The sequence below is a fragment of the Asterias amurensis genome, chromosome 12 (genome assembly GCF_032118995.1).
Source record: "Asterias amurensis chromosome 12, ASM3211899v1".
Lineage (NCBI taxonomy): Eukaryota > Metazoa > Echinodermata > Asteroidea > Forcipulatida > Asteriidae > Asterias > Asterias amurensis.
The window spans coordinates 17,319,472-17,339,848 of NC_092659.1; the positions used below are offsets into that span (position 1 = coordinate 17,319,472).

At 40.2% G+C, this 20,377-nt stretch overlaps 1 protein-coding gene across 2 annotated transcripts; it reads right to left on the reverse strand.

Annotated features, from left to right (window-relative positions):
- Nucleotides 1-73: 73 nt before the first annotated feature.
- On the reverse strand, nucleotides 74-19,310 carry LOC139945276 (scavenger receptor cysteine-rich domain-containing protein DMBT1-like). 2 transcript variants are annotated; one of them, XM_071942610.1, is made up of 10 exons: nucleotides 19,039-19,310; nucleotides 8,685-9,014; nucleotides 7,784-8,107; nucleotides 7,064-7,393; nucleotides 5,521-5,856; nucleotides 4,261-4,587; nucleotides 3,147-3,314; nucleotides 1,606-1,758; nucleotides 901-1,007; nucleotides 74-664 (listed from the first exon to the last, which is right to left on the reverse strand). In XM_071942610.1, exons 1-10 carry the CDS (start codon nucleotides 19,121-19,123, stop codon nucleotides 74-76), a joined length of 2,751 nt encoding a protein of 916 aa, XP_071798711.1. In that variant the 5' UTR covers nucleotides 19,124-19,310. The 2 variants fall into 2 exon arrangements, with proteins under 2 accessions (XP_071798711.1, XP_071798713.1); XM_071942612.1 differs by lacking the exon at nucleotides 7,064-7,393.
- Nucleotides 19,311-20,377: the final 1,067 nt, after the last annotated feature.

Consider the following 20,377-nt stretch of genomic DNA (forward strand, 5'->3'; position numbering starts at 1 on the left):
TGTTAATGATTATAAAACAGAAAAGGTAATAGACTTACTCTGTCCAAATTTCCAGTATTCATATCCAAAATGTCTACACATTGGTAGGTGCACTGGGCGTGAGCTGGGTGGTAGGGTATGGTAGCTCACTATCACCACTGGGTGCAGACGGGGTGGTAGGATATGGTGTTTCACTGTCTCCACTGGGTGCAGACTGGGTGGTAGGGTATGGTAGCTCACTATCCCCACTGGGTGCAGACTGGGTGGGGATTGTTTGCTGAACACCACTGGGTGGGGGATATGGTTGAGCGGGTGGGGGATATGGTTGAGCTGGTGGGGGATAGGCCATCTGGGTTTGACTTGGTGGAGGGTAGGCTGGAGCGCCCGGATTAGGGGCGGGGTAACCCTCATATAGGGGTGGTGCAGTTGCAGCGCCAGGGTACGCCGGGGTAGCTACTGGGATTGTCACTGGATAAGCTGATGGTGTGGTAATCACATCTTGATAAGTTGGTGGTGGGGGCTCCACGTATTGGCCCGACGGGTTCAAGGAGACTGTGTTTTGGGCGGGCGAGTAGGAAGCAACAGGTGGGTGGGTGATCACTCCCGGACTCTGGGAAACTGGGATGTAACCTTCTCTTGTTCCCGCCCCATTGGTGACCGGTGCTGCGGCAGTGACCGTTGTTGTCTGCAAAGTTAAAATTACCAGAACTATTAAATCAATCTAATACAACAGTTGAAAGCTGGTTGACAGTCGGTTGCGCGATTGTCGTACGAGGGAAATCTTGGCGCGCTATCATAAAAAATAGTTTGCTGCAGAACAGAAACACCAGAGGTTGAGTAATGATGTCTGTGTTTTAGCACAACAAAATAATAGATTTAATAGATGTTATTTTAAAAAAGAAATTATGAATCTACATGTACCTCATCTTTTGGGGACGCCTTGCAGCAGCACCAACAGCAGGAAATAAGGAGAACAAGGCCGATGAGTATTCCGACGATGATCCCTATAGTCTCACCAATGTTCGCCGCTGTTCAAGACATTAAAAAAAAAAAAAAAAAAAAATCCAATTAACAATGGAAAAATCACATCCCTGCTTGAACAAGGACACAAGTATCATGACAGGGAATCGAATCCACACTCTGCTGAACAGAAACACCTTGAGTTTGGTGCTCTAACCTAATTAATTGAAATACTCAAGATTATGGGTTCTTCTTCCTCATACATGAACAGTCCTCACATGTGAGTTATATCGTACTGTAAAGTGCAAAAGTGAGTGGGCCGGCGGAACACATCAGTTTGGGGTTTAGACTTGTCGACAAGTCGTTAATGGTCTGTCACGATGAGATAGTCTAGTTGTGGTGGGGGCGTAATGATTCAGGTTTCCACGATCGAATACTGCTCTGGCAAGATCACAACTCTCACATGAAGCTGCTGGCTGTCGACTACTACTCCGCCATCAACCATAGCTGAAAGAGCGGTGGTCTCGCGGGGGCCAGCAGTCTCGCGAGAGTAATGCCAGCGTCGCTGGCAACATGGCGTTGAGAGAGTCGGAACCATAACAGACATGTAATGACTTATCCGCAAGTGTAGGTTGGGGTTGGAGAAGGAGGTTTATTTATACTCACGCGTGGAACACTTGATGGCAACGTCATTGTCGTGGGTACAAAAGCTACTTGTTTCCATGGAAGGCATTTGACAATCCACAAATTGATTCTCAAGGCCAGAGCAATAGACAGATGTGACTGCGATGGGGTAATTGCCAACGCCAAAATCACCATCTGAGAAAACAGAACAAAAGTGGGAAAAATATAAGTTGAGGTAATAATAGTAATAATAATCACTTTTTATTTATACTACTTTTTCACAGCCTGAAGAGCGTCCCAAAGCGCTTCTAGCAATATAAACCCAGCAGGCTATTTCATGAAACGCTAGGATCTATCCTATCCGCCCTAACTTAGGATGGGTTCAATGCGTTCTACGTATTTGGATGCGGAATTGAACCCGTTCCAAGTCCAAAGATTAATCCTAAGTTAGGAAGAGTTTGGTGAAATCGACGGCTGGTCACTGGGCCATGTATTTCATTCCTTAAACCATCTCAGCTCCCTGGGGAGTAAACACAGGGATGAGATTGTTAAGTCTTATGGCCAAAATCAGACTTTATGTCGACCTGGTGAAGTAAATCAGACAATATCTTTTCCCACAAATACAGAAATCCTGCTCGTTTGCCTACCTCATTGGTGCTTTGGATACTGTTTCCAAAAGCTCCTTGGAATCTATAATAACCCCAGGGGTTACCAAATGGTGGAAATGCCAACATTTCAACAACAAACCTTTGAATTTGTATCCAAGTTTCAGACTTTTTTGTTAGTAATGACTCTCACCACTGTAAACAGCCTGTGCGACAAGTTTACAGGTTCCAACCTAATCATTAAAATAAACCATCTCTGCCCTCACAGTTACCCATTTTACCCCTGGGTGGCGAGAAAGAAGGACATGTGCAATTTTTAAATTTTTTTTTTTCATTATTCTTTCAAAAAACCAGTAGGGCTGGTTGCCCGTGCTTTAAAGGCAGTGGACACTACTGGTAATTGTCAAAGACCAGTCTTCTCACTTGGTGTATCTCAACATATGGATCAAATAACAAACCTGTGAAAATTTGAGCTTGATTGGTCGTCAAACATATGAGAGAATAATGGAAGAAAAAAACACCCATGTTGCACAAGTTGCGTGCTGTATAAATGCTTGATTTCGAGACCTCAAATTCTAAATCTTCTTCCTTCTTTCTCGAAACTACATCACTTCAGAGGGAGCCGTTTCTCACAATGTTTTATACTATCAACCTCTACCAATTACTTGTAACCAAGTAAGGTTTTATGCTAAAAATTATTTTAAGTAATCACCAATAGTGTCCACGGCCTTTAAGTATATTGACAATTACTTAAACATTCAATCAAAAACCTTCAAGGATAATTCCTTATTCAGAATCACCATAAATTGAAGATGCAGCGTCAGCAAAGCCAACGCTGTAAGGGCTTCGTCCTTTGCTCTGTCCTTTGACAAAACCGGGTAGTTGTCTTTTTTCCCCTCTTCAAAAACTATGGACAACCCTGTAAGAAAAATTACCAAATGTACATATTCCCTTTAAGAATAATTTCCTAAGAATCACCAAGGTTTGAAGTTGTGACGCCAGTAAATCCAAGCTCTCGACAGACGACTTCCGCATCACTCTCGTGCCAGTCTTGATCACAGACAGTTCCCCAACCATTGGTTGTATATATCTCAAGACGTCCTTCGCTGCGTAAGTTCCCACCAAACAAACGTATATCGCCATACACTGATGGATAAAAATAGATCACACATTAATTCTTAAGTCGTAATCCCATTGGACTGTTGCTTCCGCTGCCATGTGGAAAGTAACAGTGACTTTGTTATATTCTACTTTTAAAACATAATTATAATAGTAATAATAACTAGTTTTTATACAGCACTTTTTCCCTGAGGGCATCTCAAAGCGCTTCCGACATTATTACCCCTGGTCACTGGGACTTAAATCATTCCTTAAACTATCTCAACTCCCTGAGGAGTATACAACCTGTGTGACAATTATATGCGCTACTCTGCTAAACCAATCACAAGAACCATCTCTGCCCTCACAGGTACCCATTTACCCCTGGCTGGAGAGAAGCACTTATATGTAGTTAAGTGTCTTGCTAAGGGACACAAGTGTCACGACCGGGATCCGAACCCACACTCTACCGAACAGAAGCTTTAGAGCTTGAGTTCAGTGCTCTTATCCGCTCGGCCACGACCACCCCACATCTTTCTAACCATATTGACTTCTTCACACAAACGATTTCAAATGCTTTTCATGGACCAACTCGACAGATCCAAGGCTTTGTGTCCCTTTAACGTTATAAAATTGACGTGTCCATGTTCATTGAGCTGATTAAGCACAAAAAACAGCTAAGCACAACAAGATTATGCTTACCAGGATAAGACTACCAGCCAAAATGCCATAGCACTTGTACAATTTGTGCCTGGTATCCTGCTCATTTTTGCTGAGCAGCCCAAAGGCCCAATCACACAGGCCTCGATAAAGATAACAAAGTCGAGAATGTTAACAATGCACGCCCTCAATTGGTTGAACGAGCCTGGGCGTATTCTGCAGAGAAAAATTCAACCAATAGAATGCGTTCTCTTTGCGTCGTATCGTTTTCGTTATCGCTGCAGTGTGACTTGGACCTAAGCAGTCTCTAAATTGGCTGTAGGTTTGGACTTACTCGGTGGCTCGCATTGCACTCCAGCGACTTCAAAGTAGAAACAAGTTGGTGTGCTGTCGTAGGGGCAGTTAACAAGTCTAGTTTCACTCCCCGCGCAGGCTACATCGCTCATAACAAATTTACTACCCTCACTAGCCGGGTAGGTAGCACTGGTAGTATATCCCCGGGCTCCTTTGTAACCCAACTGGTGGCAAACGACTTCGGCGTCATTAGTATCCCATTCGTCATCGCAAACTTTATCCCACCGGCCCCCGATGAAAACTTCAACCGCGCCGTCGTTGGCAGTATCCCCGCCAACAAGCCGAACCTTTCCCCATGTTTCCGCACCTGAAAAGATCAGGGATGAAATTTGATAAAATCGTCAGCCCTTTTCACAAAGAGCCACTTATGTCTAAACACTTGATTGAGATTAGTGTAGGACATTTAGTTATATATAAGAACTAGAGGGCGCACGGGTGATGCTTCGTGCACAAACGCAACAGGAACGCAAGGAGACACGGGTGCACCATTCTGTAAGCGCATTTAATAAGATTGGATTGAGAGGCTTTCGAGTCACAGTGGTTAGGTTCACTTTGATTAATCCTGGCCATCTTAGAATGGGCTTGTCCTGTCTGTTTGTATAATTGTCTTGCTTGATTGCCAGTGCTCTGTCCTATTCAATCATTGGTTTACAATTCTTCTAGGTGTCATAAGTTTACACTCATTATTTCTTATACTGTTATGTTTCTTTAGAACAGTAATATTGTATCTTGTACTGTTTGTTGAAATCTTGGCCGAATAAATAATAATAATAGTAATAATAATGATATGAAACACATGTTGGAGTTGGTGTTTATTAAACGCTACTCAAAGTTGTTTTGTTCAACTTACAAAATGGCTGCACAAACACACGCTGTTGGATGCCAGTTTTGTCAACATAGAAAATGGCTGCCTGTTGCATATAACGGCCAGTGCGCCCTCTAGTTCTTATACATAACTCTATGGTGTAGGATTTGAAACTTTGCATGATGGAATTACGCTATATACCACCATGTAATGATAATCTGTGAACATGGTAAGTGAGTTGGCTGGTTCTGAAAAGAACCGTGGGTTCAACTCGATGTACTCAAGCCTTTATTCATGCTTCAGTTTTGAAAGGGCACCAAGGCATTTTTGCCTTGGTAAAGGGCAACCTGTGAGGAAATTGTAAACTTCTACTGTAAAAGCATTTCAATGGCACCAAAGAATAGGCTAAGGAAGAAGTTAAATTGTACGCATTACTATCTACAAAGTTTCCGTCTTCGTCACTGCAAATGACGCCGGCATCTTCTCCATGACCGCAGTTGTGCGTAAACCTCGTCGCTTCGCAGTCTCGTAGGTGGGATTCAAAGCCCGAGCAGGCCACGTTGTCCAATAGAATCTCTCCCTGGCCCTCACCGAAATACGCAGACGTTTTCGCGTAGCTTGCCTTGGGGAAGCCCAACTGTCTACAGATTACTCTAGCGTCGTTGATGCCCCAGTCGTCATCACACACCGTGCCCCATTCACCGTACAGAAACACCTCCACTCGGCCTTCGTGAGAAGTACCACCCCCTCGAAGTCGAATGGAATAGTCCTCTTAAAAACAAAAACAAGGGCATGGAATGTTGTAATAATAATAATTAATATTTATCCCTGATTCAAATTCAACATCTATAATAATAATAATAACAATAATGTTTTATATAGCATATTTCACAATAGCTGTCTCATTGCGCTTTACATTGTGCCAATAACATTCCTTTAATCTTTCTCAGCTCCCTGGGGAGTATACAGCCCGAGCTGCCAGATGGCGCTAGTGGCTTTTTCATACACAATGTCAACCTCTAACCTCACAGGTACCCATTTATACCCCTGGGTGAATAGAAGCAGTAACAGTAAAGTATCATGCTCAAGGACACAAGTGTCCTGACCGGGGGCAAATTGCACCAAGCGGTCTTAAACCAGTCTATGCGTATAGCCGGCTAACTTGAGACGCATTTAGACAGTCTTTAATTATAGCCCGATTGCAATAGCGCGGTCTATAATTATAGCCAGTCTTAAATCTTAAGCCTGCTCTGAGCTGGCTATAATCGGTCTTTGTTTTGGTTTTTAGAGATGGTGCTGCATTTGTTAGTTGTGATACAAAGAGCTCTAGGATTAGATTTTATTTTAGAAATAGATTACACCCATGGGAGGCAATATGATGATGATCAATGTGATTGTATTGTAAATATATGTTCCCAAAAGTCGAAATGATACAACTCACAGATATATCCGGTGATTTAAACCAAAGCAAGAAGAACAATGCTGTACCACCAGTGCCTGCAGAGTGCCAAGCATTATGGGACATTTGTTCGTATTTCATTAATTTCACAGACTTATCTAAGACCGACTTATTGCAACAGGCTTAATGACTGACTAAGCTAAGACCGCCTAAGGCAGATAGCTGGCTATAACTGACTGGTCTTAGACCGCTGACTAAGACCGTTTTATTGCAATCCGCCCCTGAACTCGAACCCAAACTCTGATGAACTAACCACCAGAACTGCTCGATTCAATGCTGTAATTGTACCTGTACTTTAAAACCATCCTGTGAAAATTTCATTTCAAAGTGCCCTAGATACAGATAGTGAACTTAGGCCAGGTCCAAGTTAAGGCTACAGCTACGGCTACGGCTAGATTTTGGCGTAATCATGTGTTGAGGTATAAGACGTCCTTAGCAACACCCTTAGCAACAGCTGTAGCCGTAGCTGTAGACGCCAATTCTGACAATACCATAGTTACAACAAAAAGCAAAACATACCAATCACGTTACTCCCGTCGCTGCAAATAACACTAGCATCTTCAGAATGTGCGCAATTGTGTTCTGCAATATCCGCAACACATGCCCCTAAAGTTAACTCGGTTCCAACGCACTGAACATTATCCATCAGAATTTCGCCAGTGCCCGTGCCGAAATGTGCCGACTCTAGGGCACGTGCGTGGCCCAGGAATCCGAGCTGTCGGCACACCACCTGGGCGTCCATGTCGTCCCATGAGTCGTCGCAAACGGTCCCCCACGCACCCTCATAAAATATCTCTACACGGCCCTCGAGTTCACTGCTCCCACCTTCGAGACGAATGGGTAAACCCACTACGTAAGAACAAGGAAAAAAACAAAGGTTTAAAGGTACTGCCCCCGATTTCACGAAACTCATCGCAAGTTGCGACGCATCGTAGGGTTTGCGATGTGTCGCAGACCTATAAGACACTACGCGGCTGCGACGAGTTCGCAACTTACGATGTGTAACCGGTCGCAACTCGCCCTTGCGACGCGTCGCAGCGCTTGGTGAAATCGGGGGCTGGACACGTTTGGTAATTCCTTTTCAAATTTATGGCAAGTAAAACCCTTGAGCAATACATTTCACATCACATTTAAATTGTAAAAAAAAACAGAATAAGAAGAAACTTTTTTGGGCTAAGCAAGTTTGTTTGTGCTTACAGGCTTTATGAAATAAGGCCCTGACTTATCTATTATGCATACCAGTGACATCATCATCTGTGCAGGTCACGCCAGCGTCTTCAGTGTGGCCGCAATTGTGCTTAGTTGAAGAGGGGCACTTGGCCAAGTAGAGTTCCGTGCCTAAACACTGAACGTTATCCAACACAATATCTCCAGAGCCACCACCAAAATATGATGACACTCTCGGTGTTGCCGTGCCGTGGAAACCGAGCTGTCGGCACACCACCCCTGCGTCTCTGATATCCCACTCGTCATCACAAACCGTCCCCCACGCACCCTTATAAAACACCTCCACTCGGCCTTCCAGATCGTTGCTGCCCCCTACAAGCCGAATGGAATTCCCCACTGCAAATGGATTGAGCACATAAAATGAGATTAGTCCATAATTTTGGAGGGTTTAAAAGCACTGCACACGATTTGTAATAAGTTTTGATACTAAACAACATTGTGAGAAACAACCCCCTCTGCATCTGAAGCCACATAGTTTTTGAGAAAGAGGTGATTTCTTGCTAAATTTAAATTTTTTATCTTTTGTTATTTTCTAGCAACTTTTATGACCAATTGAGCCCAAATTTTCACAGGCTTTTTTTAATCTTAAATACTACACTTTGAAACCTACCACTTTTTCACATCATGGCTTTGTTTTAGGCTTGGAAGAAACATCCTAAGCCTTGACTTCATAGAGGGGTCAAGCAGAGGACACCTGGGCCCAGATTCATAGCTCTGCTTACCGTAAGCACAGAATCAGCACTTATGGTAGCAGGGCATTCTGTGCTTACGTCAAGCGTATTTCACAGGTTAGCGGCGATGTTTGGCTTTTGCGCGTGTACTCCGCGTCACTAGGCATTATACGCTAACAAACTCGCAATAAGCAAATCCATGAAATTGAGCCCTAGATGCGTCCAATGCTCGGGTTTGGTACCTTCTCCGCCTGGACTACTACATACAACTCCAGCGTCTTCACCGTGGCCACAATTGTGGTCCCCCAAAGGCTTAGCCTGGCACCGGCCTAAAAAGCTCTCCGTGCCGACACAATCCACATCGTCGAGAACGATGTCTCCGGTGCCCTCTCCAAAAAATGCTTCAGTTTTAGCGACTGCAGTGCCAAGGTACCCAAGCTGTTGACACACCACTGTCGCGTCGTTGTTGTCCCATTGATCATCGCATATGGTCCCCCATGAGCCTTGGTAATATATCTCCACTCGTCCTTCGAAATCGGTGAGCCCCCCTTGGAGACGAATGGAATAGTCCACTATAAAGAGACAACACATTGAACAAGGTTGTATTAATATTGCATTTAGGGGATAAAGAATATAAAACATAGCCCCCCCCCCCAAAAAAAAAAAAGAGGGAAAAAAAGAAAAAGAAAATGATTGTCCCCTCCCTCATCCTTTTTTGAGGCCACATCAGGTTTTTAATTCTATTTATATTTTAGATAATTTTTCTTCAAAAACACAATATTTGATTTTTGTGTACTTCTTAAACTATCCTGGACAATCAACTGGTACTTTTGTTGTAAAACTTGGCCTTAAAATGGGCCTGGAATTACCCACAGGTCACCGCGGAGGCCATGGCCTATAATAGACCTTATCGCAAATACCAATGCGCAAGCGCAGACTGTTGAATGAGGTGCATTGTGGGATATATATGGATCAAATTTTGCTACCAGCTAGACCACAATGCACCTAATTCCAAGCTTTACGCGCGCGCCCCGGTATTTGCGAAAAGGTCTATGCCTCTGGTCTTGGCCTTGGTGCCTTTCAAAAGATCTTCCAAGTAAGTGAAGTGTCCTTTTCAATAGTATGCTCAAAGTTGAAATTCCAGGCCTGACTAAGCTTGGGCGATATCGATTTATTTTATTCACGATATATCGCCGACAATATATCGCGATATTCGATATAATCGCACTTAATGAAATTTGACATCATCAGTCTTAAAACTCCAAGTGAAAGTTGTAGAAGAGACAGTCCTAGCATAAGAGAGGTGTTCTAATGACCTATTCTTCTGGTTTTACTCCAAACCTATGGGGTGCAAGATGTCTCAGCTAGCAAATACATCGCAATATTTAATCGATATATCGCAATATATTGCGATATATTGCAAGATATCGATATTTCGCGATATATTGCGATAATCGATATTTCTATTAAAACCAAATCCATCCGATATCGAAATCGTGTCCAAATTAATATCGCGATACGTTTTGTTGTTTTAAAGACAGTGGACACTGGTAATTGGTAATTACTTAAAATAATTATCAGCATAAAACCTCACTTGGTAACGAGTATGGGGAGAGGTTGATAGTATAAAACATTGCGAGAAACGGCTCCCTCCTTCGAGAACTCAAGTTTAGAATTTGAGGTCTCGAAATCAAGCATCTGAAAGCACAAACTTCGTGTGACTAAGGGTGTTTTTTATTTCATTCATATCTCGCAACTTCAACGACCAATTGAGCTCAAATTATCACAAGTTTGTTATTTTATGCATGTTTAGATACACAAAGTGAGAATATGGGTCTTTGACAATTACCAATAATGTCCACTGTCTTGAAGCCATTGGACCCTTTCGGTACAGAAAAAAAAAAAAAAAATCACAGATTTACAAATAACTTACAGGGTTTACAGAAGGTAGTGGTGAAATACTTCTCTTGAAATATTATTCCATGAAATGCTTTAATTTTTGAGAAAACAGTAAAACAATATCAATTCTCGTTAACGAGAATTGCGGATTTATTTTAAACACATGTCATGACACGGCGAAACGCGCGGATACAAGGGTGGGTTTTCCCGTTATTTTCTCTCGACTCCGATGACCGATTAAAGGAACACGTTGCCTTGGATCGGTCGAGTTGGTCTTTGAAAAGCGTTTGTTATAAAATGCACATGGGTAGAAAGATGTTGTAAAAGTAGAATACAATGATCCACACAAACATGCCTCGAAATTGCACGGTTATCCTTTTACCTCGTCGACTAACACGGTCGGCCATTTATGGGAGTCAAACTTTTGACTCCCATAAATGGCCGACCGTGTTAGTTCGCACAGTAAAAAGAAAACCACGCAATTTCGAGGCAAATTTGTGTGGATCATTGTATTCTACTTTTACAACATCTTTCCAACCATATGCATTTTATAGAAAACGGTTACAAGACGCTTTTTATAGACCAACTCGTCCGATCCAAGGCAACGTGTTCCTTTAAGCCCAAATTTTCACAGGTTTGTTATTTGATATAGAAGTTGTGATACACGAAGTGTGGGCCTTGGACATTACTGTTTACCGAAAGGGTCCAATGGCATTAACCCTTTTACAAATTACAATGATGGCACTGTATACTCAGACTTTCCCAAAGTTCTGCAAAACAAAAAACCACAGGCAAATCACCTGGGTGGGATTTGAACCCTCGACCTTTTGCATTGCTATAGAGAAGGGCCCAATTTCATAGAGCTGCTAAGCACACAAATTTCTTTAAAGCATGAACGTTTTTTGCCTTGATTAAAACAGGATTACAATCCAAATTTCAACAGCTGAATACCAGAAGTACAAGCAATATGCAAAAAATTGAAATTTGGTTGGTAATCTTGTTTTTATCATGAAGAAATTTCATGCTAAGCAAATTTGTTGTGCTTACAGCAGCTCTATCAAATTGGGCCAGATGTCTCAGGACCATTTGACCACATGTAGAATCCTATGATAGATGTTTTATCAGCGGGTACTGCATGAACGATCTATGATGTTACTTTGGCACCAGAGATTAAGAAAATAATGTTGTTTTTCTTTACTCAGTACTTTCATTTTCTTTAATAATGTTAATTCTTCTTGCATGCACATAATTATCTCAAAAACTAGAAACCTTTTTAAATAAAACTTTTCACAGGTTAGTTTTATTGCATTTCAAGCCATTGGACACTTTCGGTAAACAGTGTTTTCCAACTAAGGCCCACACTTTGTGTATCACAACATACAAAAACACAAACCTGTGAAAATTTAGGCTCAATCGGTCATCGATTCGGAGTCGGGAGAAAATAACGGGAAAACCCACCCTTGTTTCTGCACGTTTTGCCGTGTCATGACAGGTGTTTAAAATAAGTCCATAGTTCTTGATATCGAGAATTGATAATTGTTTTAATGTTTTCTCAAATTGTAAAGCATTTCGTGGAATAATATTTCGAGAAAAGTCTTTCACCACTACCTTCTGTTAAACCCTGTAAGTTATTGGTAAATCTGTGAACTTTTTTTTTTTCTGTTCCAAAAGTATACAATGGCTTTAAAATATGACTTTTTTTAATTTTTGAATCAAAGGTTCAAAAAACAAAAGGTAGGCCTTATTTACTAAGGAATGTGACGGTGAGAAATGAGAATATTTTGAACAGTCTAAAGGAGGAAGTGTAATGTACCACACTGTGTTAGGCGATCAGAAAGTGTATGCCCATATGACTGTTACTGTGCCAAAAACAGCATCGCCATCAAATCAGCACATCCTTTCTACATATAAAGCAACACAAATGTAATGGTTGTCCGAGATAAAGGTCGACTGTAAGATAAACACAGAAAATCAACACAGACAAGATATAGGCCTACTTTAAAAGCAGTGAACACTATTGGTACATGTAATTACTCAAAATAAGTATTAGCATGAAACCTTACTTTGTAACAAGTAATGGGGAGAGGTTGATAGTATAAAACATTGTGAGAAACGGCTCCCTCTGAAGTAACGTAGTTTTTCGAAAAAGAAGTAATTTTTCCTCGAATTTGATTTTGAGACCTCAGATTTAGAATTTGAGGTATCAAAATCAAGCATCAGACGGCACACAACTTCATGTGACAAGGGTGTTTTTATCTTTTGTCATTATCTCGCAACTTTGATGACCGATTGAGCTCAAATTTTCACATTTGTTATTTCATGCATTTATGATGTCGATACATCAAGTGAGAAGTCTGGTCTTTGGCAATAAGCCAAGCAATAGTGTCCACTGTCTTTAAAATGACGTGTTGTAATTATTTTTAAGAAGACCTACATGAGTAACATGGCGTATGTAAAAAAACCAAATGATTACAATCTTTGTACATTGTAGAACATTGATGCGATCAAGCTACATTACACATGTAAATTATTTACAATAATTGCAACGCTACCGCGAGGGTGAAACGTCTTTGACCCTCACCAGACCATCTTCGACCCTTGCCGGAGCGTTCAATTATGTGTAAACGAGTAGTTTACCGATGAAGAAACTAGCTAAAAACCTCCCTACACAGCACAGATATTTATAAGCTGAATTTTGAAAGCCTGAAGTGTAATGTCCAAATTGTTGTAAAAAGGGCTTAATGGTGGGTGTGTTTGTATCCTATAGTGTCAATTATTTCAGTATAAAATACTAAATTCGATTGGCACTATTGCTAAATACGCTACTCCGGGGAGAGGCCAGCGTGTTTGGCACTATTTATGGGGGTCAAGGTTAATTTTTATGTTCTGTTTATACTTTTTATAAATTTATTAGTTTTATATCCACATGGATGTTTATTTAATTTTTTTTTATTACCCATGGATATGGCATTTAAATTAGCGAAAACAGACCCGACCTAAGTGATAAAATGTTTTGATTTAATATAATTCTAATGAAACATCAAAAATAAAAAATGTATAGTAAGTTACTAACTCGAAAGCCTGTTTATGTGTACCTGGATATCCCAGGCCATCTCAGTTTTCTCGAAGCCTAATGTTTGTTGTTTTCAGGCCGAGAATTACACAGAGGTCATGACCTCTGCTGCTGCTTGTCTTGGCCTTGGTTGGTGCCCCTTTTCCCATACACTTTATAGAGATTTCCACTGGAAGTGCCTTTTCTTTTGTAAACGAAAATGAAAGTGGCCTTTCCCATTTATTTAAAGATGAATTTCCCTGAGGCCTGTAGGCTGTGTTTTCATGCATGATTTCCCAGAACAAATAATGATATTGGGGGATTATAGTAGGCTGTGCATACACACTCTCTCTCAAATTATTTCCTCAATAGTGTTTTGAGTGATATGGTAGGATTCATTAAACATTGAGGATTAAGTTTGTGTTCCTAGAATTGGTGTCATGATTTTCAAAAGTGGTAAAAATGGAGCAAATCTGCTGACTAGCTGTCGAAATTGTACGTTTTTAACCATTTCGCCCTGCACAGATTGCGGAAGCAATTGGTATTTTAGGCATTTCTACAAGGAACAAAAATATGTCATAATGTTTAGGCCATATAAAAATATTTGCCCACTGAAATAAATTCAGCATCATCAGAGTCCAGCATTCTCCGGAAGATGATCAGGACATACTGATCGAAACGTCGAGTTAATCCAATGGTTCTTTTCAGAACCACTACAACTCATTTAGAGAAGTCATTACATGGTGTTACCGCAAACTCTTCTACATCTTATTTCCACCATGCAAAGTTTCAAATCCTACCAAACACTATTTCAATTCACAATTCAAATCATGTGACTGAATATTTTGCTGAGCATTCTGGCAAAAAAACAAATACAGAGGCTTAAAGAAGCCATGTGACCGGCGTGAAGTTGGTTACTTATTTGACGTTTGACCTTCATTATCAAGCGAGTAACAGTTACCGGTTTGACATTCGTCTTAAGTGCATGTTCTAAACGAAAGTATAAATCATTCATTTTCTAGTGGTCAGACCCTTTTGGCCGGGCAGTGTCTGGTATAGATGTGTAGTGGAGGGTCCAAGGAACACATCCATAGTAATTTGGACCCGCCCATTGGGGTCCTTCTATTTTTTAAATCTTTAATTATAGTTAACTATTTTGTGGTATTTTTATTATACACGTTTTACCGTCAAACGAAACGGTAATTTTCTAGTGGTCAGACCCGTTTGGCCTTATATCATTTTCTAATATTTTTGGAGATTTTTATTTTTAACCCTTATCCATATTATTATTGAAGTTAAAATTTAAACATCAGCTTGTTGATTCAATTATTACCGTTTATATACGCTTTATTCCACCATGCAGTGGCCGTCAAGACATTTTGTGACATAAGAAACAGCAAGAGAGTTTGCTGTCTAATCGTCAACAATATCAGCTTGTGTGTAAGGGGGAAGCAAACTCATATAGAAGCTTGTTGCCCTGTGCAAACAGACCATGGGATGTGAATAGTGTGACCCAAAAAAACAAAACATTTTGATGTGCATCACATAGAGATTTGTTTTAGGACAAAGCACAAAAATAGTAGGACCGGAACGTGTTCAAAAGGTTGAATATTATAATAAGTCTTCCTTTGTACATGGATAATCAAAGGCTTTAGTTCTTAATTTGGGAGGGGGTACATGTATGTAGTAGAAGGGCAAAGAGGAACTGGTGTTGGTAGGCCGGGAATAGTAGGACCGGAACGTGTTCAAAAGGTTGAATATTATAATAAGTCTTCCTTTGTACATGGAGAATCAAAGGCTTTACACCCACAGTTTTATTTAGTCAAACATAGTGAAAAGTTCGTCAAACTGGGCGAAAATGATTAGTAATGCGAGTGATTAGTCAGTTGACGATTTCCTTTGAGGGAATGACAAATTACAATTAGTGCAATACGAATCGTTTAAAGTGTTTGACTAATTAATATAAGTTAAAGACTACTTTGAATAATGGACTAATTTAAAGGGCGGGCTAATTCGTCAATTGACAAATAAGTATCGTCACGAAACAAGAGATGACGAAGTATAATTTTTCATGACAATCCAACTGACTAACTTTTTGCGTTACGACTAATTAAGCGCGCGATCCCGCCAATTTTTTTTGCGGCAATATGACTTTTGACTTATTTTTTGATGACTTTTGATTGTGCCGGGTTTCCCAAAAGCCCTCGTGGGGGCGCGGCACAGAATCGAATGATTGTCATATCGCGTTGTTGTTTTGAGATGGGGCATGACAGCTCAAGTTGACTGGTGAAGGTGAGCATTAATCATTCTAGTAAAGAATAGAGTCTGTAGCCTGCGATCATAGCAATTCTATTATAATAAGATATAAACAATGATGTGTAACGTTAAACATTGCACCGTGGAAAAGTTTGTGTTGTTTGACACAAAGTTAGTGTTGGGTATTTCGTTTAATGTCTTCAACTGCAGCATACTGGCGACGTTTATCAAGTAAAATAAATTTAAACTTCTCCGAATTTCACCCTGTAACTTATACTAGTAGAATAAGAATTTAATGTAGAATATTGTGGTGTATAGTTTGAATATTTTAAAGATAAAACGACAGCAAAAGAAAGAGTAACAAAAGCTTGTTGAGCTAGTTTAGCTGCGTGTATACAATGTACGTGTACGGACGCAATCACAAAAACAATAGGCATGTGTCGTGTTATATCTGCATGATGTTTGTACGAAAGGCCTTTCGTTTGTGTGCAGTGCACACATAATGTGTGTTAATGTCCAAACTGTATCTAAATAATAATAATAATAATAATAATAATAATAATAATAATAAGACTTGTAATGCGCACATATCCACCCTGCTGGGTGTTCAAGGCGCAGTAAACCAAAACAAAACAAAACAAAAACACAACACAAAGAAAAACAGACACAACAAAATTAGTCATTGAAAACCTGTGACATAAGATAAGTTTTGAGAAGAGACTTGAATTTTGCGGTACAAAGACAAGATCGAAGATTAAGTGGTAGAGAGTTCCAGATGCGTGGTGCGGCTACAGAAAAAGACCTGTCACCCCATGAGTGTCGAGACTTGGGTTCAATGAGGAGAAGCATGGAACTTGATCGAAGATTCCTTGATGGAGTGTAAACTTGAAGCAGTTCAGAAATATAGTGAGGAGCCTTGCCATTTAGAGCTTTGTGGACAATGAGCATCAGCTTGAAGATGATTCGTTGAGAGATAGGGAGCCAGTGTAGTTGTTTCAGAACGGGGGTGATAGAACAGGATTTTCTAGACAGTGTCACAATGCGGGCAGCAGTATTTTGGAGCCGTTGAAGTCGAGAAATCTGGTTGTTAGGAAGACTGTAGAGAAGAGCATTGCCGTTGTCAAGACGAGAAGTAACAAATGCGTGAATGACCTTTTCAGTGGCACTTTTGTCCAAGTACTTGCGAATCTTACCTATATTCCTGATGTGATATGATGATAAACGAACAATGTTGTTGATGTGTGGCTGAAGTGTCATCGATGAATAAAAAATAACCCCTAAGTTCCGAGCTTTCAGCGAGGGAGCTATCCGAGCATCACCGATGGAGATGTATGGCACTGAAACCTTAGTTAACTGTTGACGTGACTAATAACTAACAATTAGTCATGCACACTGTCTTATTTTACTTGATTTTACTTGTTAAAAGAGTCATGCCTAGGTAGTTTTGACTTATGTGAGGGGAATTAATGTGTAATCCTGACTAACTTTAACAGTCGCGTGACTGATTAATATTCGTGCAATACTAATTAATTTTCTTGCATTACCAATTAATTTTCGTGCGTTACTAATTAATTTAATAATTAATCAAATAAGACACTTTTTTCAAGACTAATTATAATTAGTCAAAACTACCTATGCATGACTATCTTTTGATTAGTAAAATAAGACAGTGTGCATGACTAATTTTTATTAGTCAATTGACAAGAGAAAGTTTTCAGTGTAGTTCTTAATTAGGGAGGGGGTACATGTATGTAGTAGAAGGGCAAAGAGGAACTGGTGTTGGTAGGCCGGGGTGGGGTTTGGAAAGGAGGGAGGGTGTGATGAAGAGAGAGACTGCCAATTAAAGCATTAAGCTGAAAAGCATTGTGGAGTGGGATAGCTGTACTTCAAGAGCAGCACAAGATTGAAATTCACTGGACTTTCTTCTGCACCTCCCATGGCAAAGGTCATGTGGATGGCATGAGAGGGGCAGTGAAACACATTATGTAAAATGGCCCACTCAAAATGTTTGTATCTTCTATACGAGGGACAAAATGATTTTCAAGCTAGATGTGCCAGAAAATGTCAACAATCGCGAGCATTTCAAAATTTCTGTTGAACTTTAAGATTAGTGTCCATGACCAAGAGTCAAGACAAGGAACTCATTCAACATCCTTTCTATTGTTTTGTTTTCTTTGGTATCTATGTAAGAGAGAAATTCACTTGGTTTATTGTGACTTTAAAATACTGCATGGCTTATGAATGTAAAGGAACAAGTTTATATGTTACAGACATAAACATTTTGTAATATATGTGACACTGGTTAATGATATGGCGAGGTAATGGCTTTTTTATACTTTTTTGCAATTATATTACAAAATATTACTTTATTCCATTGTTTTTTACTTAATTGATTTGTATATAGTGTAGTATTGCATACTAGTTACTAATATAGACAAGATAAGAGCTGTGAGTGAAGTACAAAGGGTGTATCACAAGAAATATTAGTCACGGACAAAGTGTAACGTAACTAACTGTAACGTAACTAACCATGATTTGGGGGCAATGCCTGGAACTGATAAGAGTTATTTTATTTTTGTCCCTACCAAAACACTTGCTAGTACCCTTGTAGTTATAGAAATAGTAAAGTTTGTTTCAGCTGTACCCTGTTTGAGGAAACTTTTTGTTCAAAGACATGCAATTTTTTTCCATGTCCCTTTTTTGTAACGTAACTAACCAAAATTAAACTGATTATAACAACCGAATAAATGTGTCTAGAAATTTGTAATTTTTTTGTATATTAGGTCTAGCCAAGATGTAGCCATGGTACAAAAATGGAGACTTGATAGGCTTTCATGTTCATATTGGAGACCACAGAGCTGTGCTAAGCAGCTAAAAGTGTAACGAAACTAACCATGGAATTGCCCATAAGGCTCCCCTGTGAGGGGAGCCATAAAGTTTTTTTTAGTTTCTAGAAGTACATCATACATGTAGTACAAATGTATGGCTTCACTGGGAAACCATACTTTCTCGTTTGCTGTGAAAACAGGAAAAACTCAAAACAAATGGGGCAAGTTGAAGTCATCGAAGATCGGTGTGTGGTGGTGAGAACATTTCAATGTCCATAAAGTTTGAGTATAATAAATGTTTGCATACTTCATATTATTATTAACAAATGAAGATAATTAGGGCATCGGTTGATATGTGGCACCATTCTATTTTTTTCCCAATTCAAAGAAAAAGGCATACGCTAATAAATAGTAATACAGTGAAAACTGTCCAAAACTGGTAAGAAGAGGATACATATTTATTCATCGTAAGTTAGCTTAGTACTAGTAGTTTATATAGGCCTGGGTAAAGTTTGTTAATAATTAAGACCCTTTCAACAATAGAAACACAAATTTACTGACCTTGTTGTCCGTTCACTCCGCCGTTAAGAAAGGCGAAAATGGAGAAAGCGAGAAGAAACGATGTCTGCAGTTGTAATCGTGTCATTATTTCTTCCTCTTCGAAACGATGAACTCAAACTTTGCCTGCGAAGGAATAGCACCTAGCTAGCCAGAGTGGCATAGAAAAATCTCAACTCAGAACTGTCAAGAGTCTAGTCAGAGTCAGCATACGTGACATCAAAAACTATAAATCATTGCCCAATGTTGTGATATGTGTATGATAATTATTATGAGCGCCGCGCCCTCAATATTTTCAAGGCCACCACACTGCACTGCCGTGGCGAGAGGGCGGTATATAAAAAACACAGAACATTATTTTTTTTAGAGCATTCTTTCATTCAGCAGCTGCTTGCAGATTGCAGATGTGTGGCATGAGAACCCATACCGGAGATATTTTGCCCCCACCCCCCATATGGCAAACTGTGTACAAACGTCTTCTCAGAGGTCATATCGTCTATAGATACTAGTTATTAGTTATTTCATACGAATGAAAAGTGGTGGCAGGATACGGAAAGTTTTCACACACCACAGCACAGCAACCAATGCTAAATGCTGAAAAAATAAAACATAAATAATTTGTTTATGAGATGTTAAAAAAATACCTTAAAGTCTCTCAGCCCATAGCATCTTGGAGAAGCAATCAGAAGATTTATTTTAATTTTTTGACAGGTCAGCCTTTTGGATTTTTTTTTTTACAATACCTCAGACAAAAGTATTAATGTGCTTTTAATTCCCCAAACCGGTTAACCACGGAGGTAGAATAGCTCTTGAGCCCAACCATACTCAAACCGATTACCAGTTTCACAAAGTCTATTCAACTTTGGACCATGGAGGCAAGAACCTCCATGTTGGGACTAGTCTTGGTGCAAGACGTTTCTCTCTTCCCTTTCACGCACACCGCGGCCAATTCACCAAAACAGCGCCCGAACCGACTAACCTGACATTATATAGTCCAATCAGCGCCCTGGGCGCTGTCGGTGAATTGGCCGCGGTGTGCGTGAAAGGGAAACGAGAAACGTCTTGCACCTATGTTGGGACATACTCACTCGGCGGGATTTTCGGCAATTATCTCAAAAACGACCAATCAATCTTGTCGCCCGCAAGGAGCGGGAACCATGCGGCGTCTCCAATCTTCCATGTTCTATGCAGGCAGCCAACTCTTTTGTGGTAATCTGCGCGCGCGGTGTCGCATGCAATTATGTCCTCTATGCAATACTATCCGGAGGACATTATTGCATATATGCATATGCAATAATGTCCGCCGGACGGTTTTGCATATGCAATTACTTACATACAATAT

Coding starts and splice junctions, on each gene's coding strand:
- LOC139945276 (XM_071942610.1), bottom strand. CDS start 19,123: ATGACACGATTACAACTGCAGACATCGTTTCTTCTCGCTTTCTCCATT. Junction 9,015..19,038: donor CGGAGTGAACGGACAACAAG/GTCAGTAAATTT, acceptor GTCTCTTTATAG/TGGACTATTCCATTCGTCTC. Junction 665..900: donor AGGCGTCCCCAAAAGATGAG/GTACATGTAGAT, acceptor TTAACTTTGCAG/ACAACAACGGTCACTGCCGC.